The 15,720-nt window shown below is 41.5% G+C and overlaps 1 protein-coding gene across 1 annotated transcript; it reads right to left on the minus strand.

Annotated features, from left to right (window-relative positions):
* Positions 1–1,384: 1,384 nt before the first annotated feature.
* Positions 1,385–15,423, minus strand: LOC145416064 (monocarboxylate transporter 6-like). The gene is made up of 2 exons (XM_080285160.1): positions 14,880–15,423; positions 1,385–1,584 (listed from the first exon to the last, which is right to left on the minus strand). Exons 1-2 carry the CDS (start codon positions 15,421–15,423, stop codon positions 1,385–1,387), a joined length of 744 nt encoding a protein of 247 aa, XP_080141286.1.
* Positions 15,424–15,720: the final 297 nt, after the last annotated feature.

The raw sequence follows: 15,720 nt of genomic DNA on the forward strand, positions 1-15,720 counted from the left end.
CATAGTAAGTGGAATTAGGGGATAAGTAAACAGCACAAATATATTTAGTCAGAGAATGACATGAAAGCCGAAGCCAGAGAGTAAAGAAATCAGAAGAATCAAATTCAGGAACATGAGAGCAAGATAGGTCGTTGGGTACATATACGCAACAGCCACCTTCGGCTTTGAAATGAGTATAAAGTAGGAGGATACAGAGAAGGGTTTGCTATCAGTTGCCTCAGACAGCTGAGTCGCAGTTAAGGAGAGAAGGTGAGATTTAGAGGAGGAGATGTGGAGCTCAACAGAAAGAAAGCCAGAGGAAAGGCCGCAAATGTTGCAGAAGTGGAGAAGAAGTGAGTCAGACAGTGGTTCCAGACAACTTTTTGGGTTGTCACCGGGAGAGAGGCCTCCTTGGGGTCTCCAAGGATTTGTAAAATGACGCTTTTTTTTTTTTTTTTTTTTTTGCATAGGAAGTGTAGTGTGTAACGTGCATGTAGAGTCGTGTTGATTGTTAGAGAAATTTTTATTGGAGAGTATGGTGGTCTACTCTCTGTTTCCTGAAACACTGAAAAAGTACGGCAAAGAGGAACAGTCAGGATCTAGGTCCCAGGGGCTGATGAAATGGGAGCTCCACCTCTTCTTGTCATCAGCTTTCCATCTACCTTGGCAGTATTGTCCTCCTCGACTACTGGTGCTACATTTTACTCCCCTGTATATCTATCTATCTATGTATCTATCTATACTATATATATATATATATATATATATATATATATATATATATATATATATTTATCTATATATACTATATATATATATATATATATATTTATGTGTGTGTGTGTGTGTGTGTTTGTGTGTGTATGTTTGAGCTTTACGCAGTGTCCTCTTTTCTTGATAAGGGCTAAGGCGACGTCCCTTTGCAGAAGACTTAGGTGTTTGGAGCACGTGTAGCACTTTATGATCGGATGCCCTTCCTGATGTCTACCAGTGACCTTTGGGTGGACTCTGATCTCCGATCCTTCGGTGAGAGCGCTCTAACCCACTGAGCCACGGCTGCTACAACCAGCTAGGTGACAGGAGGTGACATGAGAGTGCTACCTCTCCCAACATGGCAGCTTACCTGGGAGCGGCGCGAATTCACGACTCTTCGGTCCAGAGTCAGGCACTTTGCCTCTGAGCCACCATGCCCCCCGTATATCTATCTATCTATCTATCAATCAATCAATCTATCTATCTATCTATCTACCTACCTATCTATCTATCTATCTATACGTAACAATATAATATGCATTTGTTTATAAAATGTTGCCTGTCTAGTTATTAATGTTCTACCGTACAGAACATCAAAGAAGGTTATTTTTGGTAGGCTAATAAACAGCCTGTAATAGTATATATTTCCATTTTATTTACCTGTTACTGGGCCGAGAAATAAGGACAGGATCCCGGAAAATAAGCCAAGGATGCTGAAGCCTGGGGAGAGCATCGAGAAGCCGAGTTCGTCCACAATAATCAGGTTGCACTGAGAGACGCAAATACCGTAGCCACCACCACAAAGCCCCAGACTCACTGCTTTCAAGGTCAGGCTGCCCACCAAGCTGAAACCTGTACCCAGACAGGAATGATAGTTAAAAATGTGTCCATGGCTTAATTCTGGATAACAGTTAGGCACACGAATAAAAGGACAAAAAGCAGTCTCTCATTAGCATTGTTGACTATTAAAACGTTAGCGGGGATTATACTAAAGTTTTTCATGTTTACAGTTGATCAGTAATATCTGACAGAGTGGGGATCAATTGACAAGGCCAGAAAAATCCCAGGCCACCACTTGCACGACTCGAACCCGCATCTCTTGTCTTTCCCTGAGTGTTGCCTTAACAATAGCAGTGCCCGGATACCCCGTCCTACCAATCGGAGGGATTATGGTCCCTGAGCTCTGTTGCACCTCTGCCACGACTGGAAGTCATCTTCAGTTTGTACTTTCTTCCTGCTTACGATTTTCAGTCTTTCAAAACCGATGTTACCAAGAATCTCAAAATCAACATATCAGTGTCTGAGCTCATTAGTTTGAATTTCTTCTGAAGGAATAGTTCTTTAAGGCTTTCTTCTTTTACTTCTTCCTGTTTATTGTATTAATTCAGTACCTTCATTCCAGGTTGCAATAAATTCTTCACTTTTTACCACTGGTAAAAAATCAGTGTAAATGAAACTTCAACTTGTCTTTTGTATTTTTCAGGTACATAACTTTTAATTATATTTTAGTTCTGTCGTAAGTTTATATTTTGTTTGTATTGTGATTGTTTTCATTGTCCCCTTTCCTAAGCTGATAGCTATATTTCTACTCTTATCATTCCAGATAACAGTTAACTTTACATTCTTTGTAGCAACAGAAAGCAGTGTTACAGTAATAATGCATCTCGTTGAAAGAAGTTACAGTACTTAATAATATTAAGGTAGTCCTAGTCCCTCTACAGTTCAGTAACAGCAACTAGCTGAGGGCTGGTAAAATTATTTCAGCTTTGTGATACTGATAACCTAGCTTTCTGCATAATCTCTGTCAGATATCTGTACGATTTTTAAAAGTAACTTTATCTTGGGTTATTCATTTATTTATATACTTATTTATTATTTCAGAAGTTTTCCCAGCAATCCCCAAATTTCAAAATGCTCCAGAACATAACACGTACAACCTGTTCCGGTAGTTTGATGGGATCTTTTTTCACTGACCCCTCTCATGTTTGCAGGGTGTGGAAACTCGGCCACAACATTGAGGAAAAACTCACTGAATCAGCCAGCAAAATTAACATCCTTACTCGCGCAGTTGATACGGTGGAGGAGTTTGTTGCTAGCAACGTAGGGAACTGTGTGGAGGGAAGCAACACTCATCGGTCAAAGAACAGTGTTGCTCTAGGTGATATTGACTGTGTCCCCTCTCCTGCTGTTCAAACTAGTCAACACCCACTTGAGCAGGATAATTTCCAGCCACTGCAAAATGGTATAAGAGTAACAAGGACGTGACTCATCTTACTGGTCACTACATACAATAAATTTAAGATATTAGCCGAGTCTCGTGAGGCCCGACTGGTGGGGGACTCGATCATCCATGGACAGCTTGTGATAGAGCAACAACTAAAAGGAAGCAGGATTGTATTCCAAGAGCCGGAGTTGATGATATAACTGAGGCCATAGAAACAATCAAGGAGGGTGCAACTAATGGACGTCTCATCATTATTCACGCAGAAATCATTGGTGTAATATGAACCTGGTTTGAAGAGTTCTTTGGCAAGTTCAAGTTGATGATCCAGAGATACAAGGAAGAGACTAATAATATTGTAGTTTCAGGTGTTCTCCCCAGGACGCCGCAAGCAACGTCTTTTATAGCAAGGCTTTTAGTATAGTAAATGTATCAGGTCACATTGTTTCCAGGAGAGTATGAGCTCGTTGACACCTGGAATCTTTCTGTAAATGATGGTCTGCCTTTAAACTTATTAGTTCTGTTCGTCCTGGTTGTCTCTTGGACGATGCAGTGCATTTTTTTCTGAAAAAAAAAAAAAAAAAAAAACTAACCGTACGAGGTTTATAGATGACTCAACATAGATTTGAATCACAGAGAGATTAATAGAAGCAAGGATATCAAGGCTCTTCTCGTGGATGTGCGTAGTTTGTGGAATAACTTTTCTGTTTTAGAGGCTAAAGATTTTGCTGTAAAAGAAGCAGCAGAACCGTGGTGCAACAGCGAACAGCAAGATTTTTTAACAAAGTACAATGTATCAGGTTACATTTTAACAACGAGAGAAATAATGCAGTTGGATGCGGGGGGACAGTGTACTATTATACATGAACGTAGGGCTTCATCCAGCCATAACTCTTAAGCCATATATTGATAATATTGCCCGTATTTATGTCCAGCTTAGAAATTAATTCCACAGCAAAACACAACTTGAGTTAATGTATCATCTGCCAATACAGTCCAATAACACAAATAGTGATATTAACAACCAAATTGCTGAAATATGTAGCGACCATAATAATGTAATCTTTGATTATTATAATTTGCCGCATGTCAGATGGGGAAAATCCCTATCATCAGGCACAGGGTTGGGCTCATACACTGATTAAAGAAAGTTCATTGCATCAGCTGGTAGACTGTCCAATATGAGTAGGTATCCCATTAGATCTGGTTTTGGCCCTATCAGTAAACTTAGTCATTAATGTTATAGTTGGAGAAGAGTTTAGTACCGGTGACCATCAAATGGTCACATTCAAAGTTTGATTCAGTATCGACGATGTCAGAACTAGTTACAAGAAAATGTTTTACTACAAGAGAGCAGGTTCTCAAGAACTGAAGGAAATAATTGGTCCTAGTGACTGAAATCCCATTGTTCGACCAGTAGATATTAATGGAGAACGGAAATTATTCATAAATATTCTCAGCAAATCAGTACAATTTTGTGTTACAGTGTGCAACAGATGACCTGCTGAATATGTTTCAGAGGCAGTGCGCTCAGGTGGATTGATAATTGGCTTACGGGATGTAAACAGAGAGTCATAATAAATGATAAGGAATCAGACTGGGAAGATGTTAATGGTAGTGTGCCATAGGGCTCAGTATTAAGTCCTGTTCTTTTTTTTAATATACATAAATGATGTGGATGAGAGTTTGTTTTGTATCATCCAAATTTGCTGATGACACCAAAGTTGGAAATCGAACAGAGCCATCCTTACAGAGTCAGGCCTTTGAAACTGATCTCAATCTACTCTTTCATTAGACCCAGACCTGGCATAGAACTTTAATAATAGTAAATGCAAAAGTGCTAAACGTTGGCAATAGAAATGGAAAAGATAATGACAGCCATGAATAAGACTTGGAACTAATAGTAACAAATGATCTTAAACAATGCACACAATGTATGGAGGCTGTTATGAAAGACACAAATTAATCAGATTCAAATGTACAGCATTTGGACATAAATCAGAAACTTATCATCCTCACTTTGTAAAGTTCTCTAGTACGGCCACATTTAGAGCGTTATTACCAAATAAGATAGAGAGAAACAGTTAGACGTGCAATGAGGGGTGGCAAAAATGATAACTAGATTGAGAAATAAACCATGCCAGGGGAGTTTAGAAGCCCTGAATCTTTTTACTTTAACTAAACGCAGGTTACAAGGAGATTTAATTCAAATACTTAAAATATTCAGAGAACACGATAATATGGCTATCATTAATACTTCACAGTTGATTGTTCAAAATATACTAGAGGTAATGAGTATAAAATAACTGGCAAACAATTCCAGTCACACAGAGCTAAGCATTTCTTCTCAACAGGGTTGTAAATATGAGTATATGGACCAAATTGCCCTTCAGTTTAGTAAACTGTTATACAGTACTAAGGTTTAAATGTCGCTTGGAAGAGTATCTGTCTTCTAACCCCCAGCTTAATATGTTCACTCCTTGTACTATTCTGCAGTATATAAACTTTTTTTTTCTTTTCAGATCCCGGGTGATACAAACCACAGAACGACATCGATAAATACTGTTGACTTAATGTTACTTTCCTTTTCCGGTAGATAGTGTAGAATAAGAATTCCTTTCTCTCTTTCGTATAAAATTCTCCTGACAGTTCTTCTATCCTGCATGGTGGTTCTCCTTATTGTTTCCTGCCGGCTTCGGGTGGAGGGATTGGTGGGTTGGGGGAAGGGGGCCTTCCTACTTTTATGTCTTTGTCTTTAGCCGATGGTGTTTCTTAGTTGTAACCTGCCCTATATCAAACAGCCACAAAAGGACCAATAGGTCTGATGTTGTTCGCTTTCTTTTGTACTCCTTTGTAACCTTCTGCACTTTCTTGTACTGCTTAACTCATTCAATATTTGACGCCTTTAATGATTTGTACAGAGAGAGGCTGGAAAAACTAGACCTGCCTTCCTTAGAAGAAAGTAGAGAGAGAAGCAACATGACTGCAGTGTTCAGGCCATGATGGGAGAAGATAAATTGACAAAAAAGATATGTTTGAATAGGATACGAGAGTAACAAGAGGACATGGAATGAAACGAAAAAAGCCAAGATGTTTGACGGATATCAAGAAATATAGGTTTATTAAGATAGGTCTTAATCTGGAGATTTCAGGAGATTTATATGAAGGTGTATTGATGCCCACATCAGCATATAGGTATGAGACTAATGTGGTGTGAGAGTGAAAAGTTAGGAGTAGGAGCAAAGAATATGGAATTATTGAAGAATGTGTGTCTGGAGTGTGCAGACTGAATAGGATAAGAAATGCTGCCTTTGGTGAGAGATGTGGTTTAAGGAAGTGTGTCGATACTAAGTCTGATATAAGTGTGATATAATTATAGTGGTAAGGAGGAAATGGATATAGATAAGGTGGAGGAATGTGTGGATGTGCCTGAGTTACAAGGTGGAACGAGATGTGGTAAGCCAAGAAGAAAGTGTAGTGGAAATGCTAATTGTGTAAGAATGAGAGGTGTAGAAGTCCATGGGGCTACGGAGCTGACATGGGATGGAACTGGTTTGATGAATTAGGTATGAAGGAAGACGTGAAAAAGATCTAGTATCCCCCGCAACCACATTTTTTTTTTACTTAGTCTTTGGGCTCTTTGTTTGGCATGTATGTGATATGCATTTCTCCATCCATACATCCATCATCCAGCCCAATATTTCCCCTTCAGGAGTGTAAAGATACGAGACTAAACTGCTCAGTTCAGACATTTAACGCGAATGACCAAATGCTCTACCAGAGCGGCATTACGTGAGCATTATATCACAATCACACCTCAGAAACATTCTTGCGCGCCACATCCAGTTGGAGCTCCTTATCCCACTACGCCACCAGGCGTCTAAAAAAAATTTGAGGCAACAGGGTTATTGCATCACATAAGTACAAAGCAGGAGGATTCATTCTTGATCTTCCAGTAAGCATCAGAAAACTGCCCCGTATAGGTGAATGTACTCAACTTCAACAGGGCACTTTAGAATTAAAACAATATTAATAATGACAAGAAGAAGAAGAAGAAGAAGAACAACAACAACAACAACAATACTACTACTACTGCTACTACTACTACTACTACTACTACTACTAATACATCCATCCATCTGTCATCCAATAATATGTTGCCCCATGAGGAGGGTAGGAGCCCGGGGCTAGGCAAGTTGGCCCTGACATATAAGATGAGAGCGACCAGCCTCACTTATCCCTGAGTGGCGTTACATGAGCAATAAACCCCAACCACTCCTTGGATATAAACCTACACGGGCTTAATCTGACTGGAGAGCCTTAATTACCCAATAAACCACCAGGCGCCATAATTTGGTAATATGGTTACCATCCAGCGTAGTAAATGGTTTCCTGGTGTACAGGAAACTATTTGGCTTGTCACTCAGGGTAGAGTTACCCATAGGCAGAAGGAAGAAGAGAAAATGAAGGAAAGAAGACTGAAGATGAGCGTAAAGTCACCCGTAGGCAGAAGGAATAGGAAAGATGAAGGGAAAAAACAGACAGAAGAGGAAGCAAGGAAAAGGGAAAAGGGCAGACACCCAAAGCAGCATTACATCGAGTGAGTGGATGGTGAGCGTCCCCACCTATCACCAATAATAATAATAATAATAATAATAATAACAATAATAATAATAATTGCAACAATAATAATGATGATGATAATCATAACCTATCTATCTATCTATAGCCCGACGCCCTAATCCCGCAAAGGGTGGCCGCAGACAAAACGCCTCCAAGTCACTCTGTCACCCACCATTTGACTACCCTCCCCACAACTCACCCCCCCCCCCTTCCCTCATATACCTCTCAACTCCATCCCTCCACCTCATCCTCGGTCTACCTCTCCCTCTCCCTCCCTCCACCTCACCTACATACACCCTCTTAGTCAGTCTTTCATTCTCCATTCTCTTCACATGTCCAAACCACCTCAATGTATTTCTCCTAATCTTCTCAACCACATCCACATCCACCCCACTCTCCCTCCATTTCACACTCGGATTCCTCCCAAACTCTTCATCCACTTTCTTTTTACACTCCTTCACCAGTCTCTTAACCTCCCTTTTCCTGCTCACATATACCTCTCTCTTCTCTCTCTCATCTTCTCCCCTACCTCTACTCGCTAACCATTCACTATATGCCTTCTTCTTTTGTTCCACAGCTCGTTTCACCTCATCATTCCACCATGCTGTCCCTTGCACACCCTTGCATCTCCTCCTCACTCCACAGACCGTCTCACACGCTGCGCCTATCTCTTCCGTGAATATCTTACATACGTCTTCCACCCCTTCCATCTGCTCTAGCTCATACCTTCCCAATCTTTCTTCCACTATGCTCTTATACTCTGTCATTTTCTCACTATCTTGCAATTTCTCCACTCTTCTCACAGGAGTTGCTTCCTCCTGTCTTCCCCTTCGTCTCCTCAACCACTTTCTTTGCAGCTCTACCTTGGCCATCACTAAGTGATGGTCCGAGACTTCATTCCCCCACCCTCTCCACACTCTTGCATCCAACACTTGTCTTCTCATTCGCTCATCCACACACACGTAGTCTATCATTGCCTTTCGTTCAACAAGTTCACCATCCATCCTCCTCATTACTCTCCATGTATACCGGTGGATCATCTTATGCCGAAAGTAGGTGTTGGCTATTGCCAACCCCTTACAAGCACAGATGTCCACCAAAGCACTTCCATTCCCATCTACGTCAGCTGGCACACCCCACTGACCAACCACTCCATCCACTCGTACATTCCCAACTTTGCCACTCATGTCTCCAATCAACAGCACTCTCTCGCTCCTCTCAAACTTGTCCATAATAATAATAATAATAATAATAATAATAATAATAATAATAACAATATTAATAATAATAATAATAATAATAATAATAATAATAAAAACAATAATAATAATGATAATAATCATCTATCTATCTATTGCCAGACGCCTCAATCTCGTTTGGGGTGGCCACAAACAAATCGCCTCCAAGTCGCCCTGTCCCCCGCCATTTCACTCCCCTGCTCCCAGCTCACACACCCCTCTCTCATATACCTCTCCACCCCATCCCTCCATCTCATCCTCGGCCTCCCCCTCCACCTCACTCACATACACTCTCTTCGTCAGTCTTTCACCCTCCATCCTCTCCACATGGCCAAACCACCTCAGTGTGTTCCTCATAACGCTTCCTATCACATCCACATCAACACCACAACGCTCCTTTATATCCTCATTCGTCAGCCTGTCTCTCCATGTGACTCCACAGGCTCCTCTTAAATAACTCATTTCCACTGCTCTCACTCTTGACTTTTGTCCTTCCAACAACGTCCAAGCTTCACTTCCGTACGTTAGAGTTGGTATCACAATACTGTCATGTAGTAACTTTTTCACTTCCATGCTCACTTCCCTGTTTCTTATCACTGCTTTCAAAGAACCAGCAACCTTTCTTCCCTGCTGTACCCTTTCAAGCACTTCACCCTCCAAACCTCCATCCTTACTCATCACACTACCCAAGTACTTAAACGTACTCACATTTTCCAATTCCTCATCATCCAACCTCGCTGTACATTCACTGACTTCACCTCTCTCAAAGACCATCACTTTACTCTTCCCTACATTCACCTTTAGATTCCGTTTCTTACACACTCTCCCAAACTCATCCACCAAGCCTTGCAGCTCTCCTTCGTCTTCACTCAACAACACAGTATCATCTGCAAACAACAGTACATTGAGTTTCCAAACACTATTCTCTCTCACCATGGCCACTCCAACATCCACTACCCTACCTTGTACCTATTTTATTACCCCATCCATGTACAGATTGAACAACAATGGAGACATGACACATCCCTGTTTCAACCCAAATTTCAAAGAGAAAAATTCACTTAGTTCACCATCCACACGCACTGCAGCCTTCGCACCATCGTACATACTCTTCACAGCATTCAACAACTTTCCATCTACTCCATATATTCTTAACACTTTCCACAATCCTTGTCTATCCACCCTGTCACATGCTTTCTCCAAATCCATGAATGCTGCATACAACTTCTTTCCCTTCTCTAGAAACTTTTCCACTAAAGATCTGAAAATGAATATCTGATCTACACAACCTCTTCCCTTCCTAAAGCCTCCCTGTTCTTCTCCAACTAATTTCTCTGTTCTTTCTCTAACTCTGTCAATAAGTATCCTACCATACACTTTTCCTATTATACTAAGAAGACAAATGCCCCTATGGTTACCACACTTCTTTTTCCCCTTTTCCTTTGTACAAGGGAATAATTATACCTGACTTCCAATCCTCCGGGACTCTACCTTCCTCCCAGGCCAATCTGCACATCTTCCACATCCATTCTACTACTATCTCTCCCCCATGCTTCAGCATTTCACCACACACTCCATCAATTCCTGGGGCTTTCCCCGATTTAACTTTCTTCATTGCTTCCACAACTTCTATCCTACTGATTTCTTCCTGTCTTCTCACCTCCCTCCTTCTCCCAGCCATTCCCCAGCCACTTATACTCGCATTACTTCCATCCTCTACGTTCAATAATTCCTTAAAGTGTTCTCTCCATCTGCTCACTTTTTCTCCCTTCTCCACTAGTAATCTACCATTTTTATCTTTCACTCCCCTGCTAACTTCACTTCCACCCTGTCTTACTCTTTTCACCTCTCTCCAGAACATTTTCTTACAGTCCCTCCACTTTACACTCAAATTTCTTCCAAATTCCTCATCCACTCTCTTCTTACTCTCTCTTACTAACCTTTTCACCTCTCTCTTCCTTTCTACATATAACTCTCTCTTCCGCCTCTCAACCTCTCCCACGCCCCTATTTCTCATCCATTCATTGTATGCTTTTTTCTTTTGTGCCACAGCCTGTTTCACCTCTTCAGTCCACCACGCTGTTCCTTGCACCCCCCTCCGTCTTCTCTTCCTTCCACACACCACATCACATGCTGCACATATTTCTTCTGTAAATATTCTACACACACCTTCCACGTCTCCCATCTGCTCCAATTCATATTTGCCCAATCGTACCTCCACTTCTCTCTTATACTCTGCCTTTTTCTCATCCTCCTGTAACCTTTCCACTCTCCTTGCAACTACTCCTTCCTCTCGTCTTTCCCTTCTTCTATTCCTCCAACTTTCTTGTACTTTAATTCTGGCCATCACCAAGTAGTGGTCAGAAAGTCCACTCCCCCAACCTCTATACACTCTTGCATCCATTATACATCTTCGCATCCTTTCATCCACACACACATAATCAATCATTGCCTTCCTTTCATTCAGTTCACCATCCACCCTTCTCATCACTCGCCATGTATACCTGTGAATCATTTTATGCCTGAAGAGGGTATTGGCTATCACCAACCCTCTCCCAGCACAAATGTCCACTAACGCACTCCCATTCTCATCTATCTCAGCAGGCACACCCCACTCACCAACTATTCCATCCACCTTCACATTCCCAACTTTACCATTCATATCACCAATCAAAAACACTCTCTCATTCCTTCCAAACTTTTCCATACACACTTCTACATTTGTCCAGAACTCTTCTCTCACTCTTCTAGCACGATCTTGCGTTGGCGCATACACACACACAATCGTCCACATTTGTATTCCAACTTTCAACTTTACCCACACAATCCTTGACCCAACTGATCCATACTGTCTTATGCTCCTCTTCCATCTTTTACTCACAACTATACATACTCCTTCCTTTGCCCTCTCATTCTCACCTACTCCTGCACATATACCCCATCCATACTCCCATTCTCTCACACTTTCTCCTCTCCATTTTGTTTCAGTTATTCCACATACATCCACTTTCGCATCCTCAAGCACCTGGACAATCTCTCTCTCTTTCACCTCATCATTCGCTCCCCTTACATTCCAGGTTCCAATTACAATGTCCTTTGTCCGGTCCTTGGTTCGTCATCGTTTGGTCAGTCCTTGTCCGAGGCTTATTGTTTGTTTTTTTAGTTAGTTGTTTTCCGGGGAGGGGCACTAACCCTCCGCCAACCCTTTTAGTCGCCTTTTACGACAAGCAGGGATACTGGGGAAGTATTCTTGATGATAATATAATAATAATAATAATAATAATAACTATCTATCTATCTATCTATCTATATACATTGGCTGCTTCCCCCAAGGAAAGGGAGGTAGCCGAGACAGGACGACACACTCCCCATTTACTCATCCATTCAAACACATTCATTCGCATATTAGCCCCAAAGGGGAGAACGGACAGATCCTCACCGCACCACACCGCACAAGGGTCAACTGCGCAATGCAATCAGTGACATCCGCAGCAGGGCCCGACAGCAGAACTGGTTTACCCCTGCCACATCATTACAGACCCATCCCATTACCCGCACCTGACCTGACTTGCTGATCAGACCAAATGCGGGAGAATATCCCCTCAGGGCTGCGTCATCACTTATTCATTCACAATTTCTCTCCATTTATTTCTGTCACGCACAGCCTCTCTTCTTTGCTCAACAGATATCCCTCTCGCATCCAGCACTCTCTTCACACTGTCCATCCATCCTATTCGTGGTCTTCCTCTCAGCCTTACACCTCTCACATCAGATCTAGTTATCTTTTTCACCAATTGCTCATTATCCATTCTCTCCATATGCCCAAACCATTGCAACACCCTCTGCTCAACTCTACCAACCATCTCCCAAACAACTCCAGTTCTCGTTCTCACTTCATCATTTTGCACTCGATCCATACGCGTCACTCCACACATACTCCTCAGACACCTCATCTCCATTACATTCAAACTTTTCCTCTCTGCTACACCCATATTCCATGTTTCAGCCCCATATAACGCAGTCGGTACCACAACACCCTCATACAGCCTTCTCTTTACATCCATTCTAAGCGAACGACATCTAAACACTTTTTTCATTCCTCTCAGCACCTTTCCTACTTCATTTATTCTAAACTTCACTTCTGCATCTATTCTTCCATCCACAGCAACATGTGACCCTAGATATTTAAAACACTCTACCTCCTCAAGCAACTCGCCATTCAAAACTATATTCATCCCCCTACCATCTACCAACCTCGTAAACTTCATCACTTTACTCTTATTCTCATTTACTTTCAATTTCCTCCTTTCACACACCCTTCCAAACTCCTCTGCCAACTGTCTCAATCTCTCCTCTGAATCAGCCACCAGTGCAGTATCATCTGCAAACAGCAGCTGCTTCAGATTCCACTCTCCACCATCAACATTCACCAGACTCAGACCTCCACCTAAAACTCTTGCATTCACCTCCCTTACAACACCATCCATGTAAATATTAAACAACCAAGGCGACATCACACATCCCTGTCGCAGCCCCACACTCACGGGAAACCAATAACTCACAGTATTTCCCACTCTTACACACGCTCTACTATTTACATAAAAACTTTTCACCCCTTTTAATAACCTACCATCAAGTCCATACAATCTTAAAACAGTCCACAAACCCTCCCTATCAATTCTATCATACGCTTTCTGTAAAGCGTATGATAGAATAATAATAATAATAATGAATAGAATAATAATAATAATATTAATCGTTTCGTCGTTTCGTTTTTAAAGGCTCCAACATGCTTGCTGCGTCGGCCTTTGTCACCTAATGGCGGCTCTCCATGCTGCACGATCCATTGCAGCCTCCCTGTTCAGTCCCTTAACCCTGAGGTCACACTTAATGACCTCGTCCCATGTCTTTCTCGGTCTACCCTTCATAACCCCACCCCCAGTATTAACACTTCTCACCTTCCTCACCCAATTATCATCCCCCCATCCTCTCCACATGTCCAAACCATCTCAATCTACCTCTCCTCATCACAACACCAATACACTTCAGTCCCATCCTACCTCTCAGCTCTTCCATTGTAAACCCAGCCTCCCCAGGCCTTGCACGCAGGATTCTCCCTACGTGCTAAGGGGTCTTTGTGTGCAGCATGTGTTAGAAGTGTAATGCTGTATGGTAGAGACCTTGGCAGTAAAGGAGGAGGATATTCGCTGGCTCAGACGTACAATAATAATAATAATAATAATAATAACAATAATAGTAATAATAATAAAGTGCAGATGTGTAATCCTATAACGTAGAATCAGTATGATGGGGATTTGAATTCTAAATATATGAACGACTGGAACTTTCATTGGCTTTTTTTTTTTTTTTTTTTCTTTCTGTAGTAATTTCTCCGTCCTTGTTTTCTGAATTGCGCTTCACCCCATCCTCAGCTGGGAAAAGATAATGATGATGGTGATGGTGAACTGTACTAGTTCAGGTGTGAACACTTGGTGGCAGGGTAAAGAAGCAGTGGATTTTATTTAAGTCTTTCGTAGGTAAATGTGGATCTGGTTGCCAACTGGATATGCATCTTGTGCATATTGTTATGATAGAAGTGAAGAAAATAAGGGCCCGTATTCAAAAGAAATGTAGTGTTTATAGTGGGCAATTTAATTCGCACTGTTGGTAAGTGAATGATATATAATGGAGGAGTGTGGAACAATGTCAACAGAAATGCATGTCAAGAAAGAAAGTTATGCATAAGTAATTTTCAACAAAAGAAAGCCAGTGTGTATACAAGTTATAGAAAAAAATGAATTGAACTTTGATAGAAACTGCTTAATTAAGTCCTTAATGAGAAAGAATTTCTTGGAGTAGCACGAGGATTTGGATAATACAGCGTGGGAGATCGGCTGATCGTAGTTCTAGTATGTAATGTAAAACTATGAGTCGTATGTAGGAATAAGGTGAAAGGCCTGGTCAAAAGTTAATGAATACTGTAAATGAAGAAAAACTGCGAAATAAAGAGAGATCAGGTGAGTATGTGCAGTGGACCATTAAGATCATAATACACAAAAACGTACCTATAGTTGCTAAAGAAGAGATAATTGCCCCAGACAGGAACACAGGCGTGGCTCTTACAGCTGGACAGCAGGCGAGAAAACCACTCAGCAGCCTGGCGGCCAGATTGAACCCACCCGCCACTGACAGACACAGTGACGCCTCACGCTGGCTGAATCCAGCTTCATGCATTGCAAAGGGAGCAAGAGTGAACACGTTCCTTAATACCACAATATGTATTGTTAGCACCAGAGTTACAAGAACTACAGGAAACGACTTCAGGAACTGAAGGTTGTAGATGGCTGTCTTTATTACTCGCTTCAAACATTCAGCCAGTTTGGACGTGCCTGTCTTCACTTCTGACTCCTTCTCCTGATCCAGTGTGATGAAGCAAGTGTAGGACTTGTTTGTGTGCCACTCTACGGGGTGAAGGATCATTGCTGCCACACAGCAGTTGAGGACAAGCGCCCCTATTATAAGGGTTGCCCCCTTGAAGCCAAACTCCTCCTGCAGAATTGTAATAACAGGCGGCATGGCCAGCTGGCTAACAGAAAACCCAGATGCCATTATGGAGTTTGCTATGTTCCTCCAGCGCGTGAAGTAGTGCGGGATTATCATCCAGCAAGTGTTCACCAAAATGTCAAGAGTTACACCTGAAAATATAAACAATGTGTATTTTTTAAATAATTCAGAGATGTGCCTGAGAATATAAACAAAATGTAATATAAAATATAATGCAGAAGCAAACTCATGACACTGCATCAAAATATGGATATTCAAGTACACTAAAGAAATACCACTAAACTCAGTAAAGAAAAAAGTAACTCTCAAAGCTATGGAAAAATGGATGGGTGTTGACAATAA

This window comes from Coenobita brevimanus, chromosome 104, assembly GCF_032717465.1.
Source record: "Coenobita brevimanus isolate Jiangsu-jjx chromosome 104, ASM3271746v2, whole genome shotgun sequence".
NCBI classification, from domain to species: domain Eukaryota; kingdom Metazoa; phylum Arthropoda; class Malacostraca; order Decapoda; family Coenobitidae; genus Coenobita; species Coenobita brevimanus.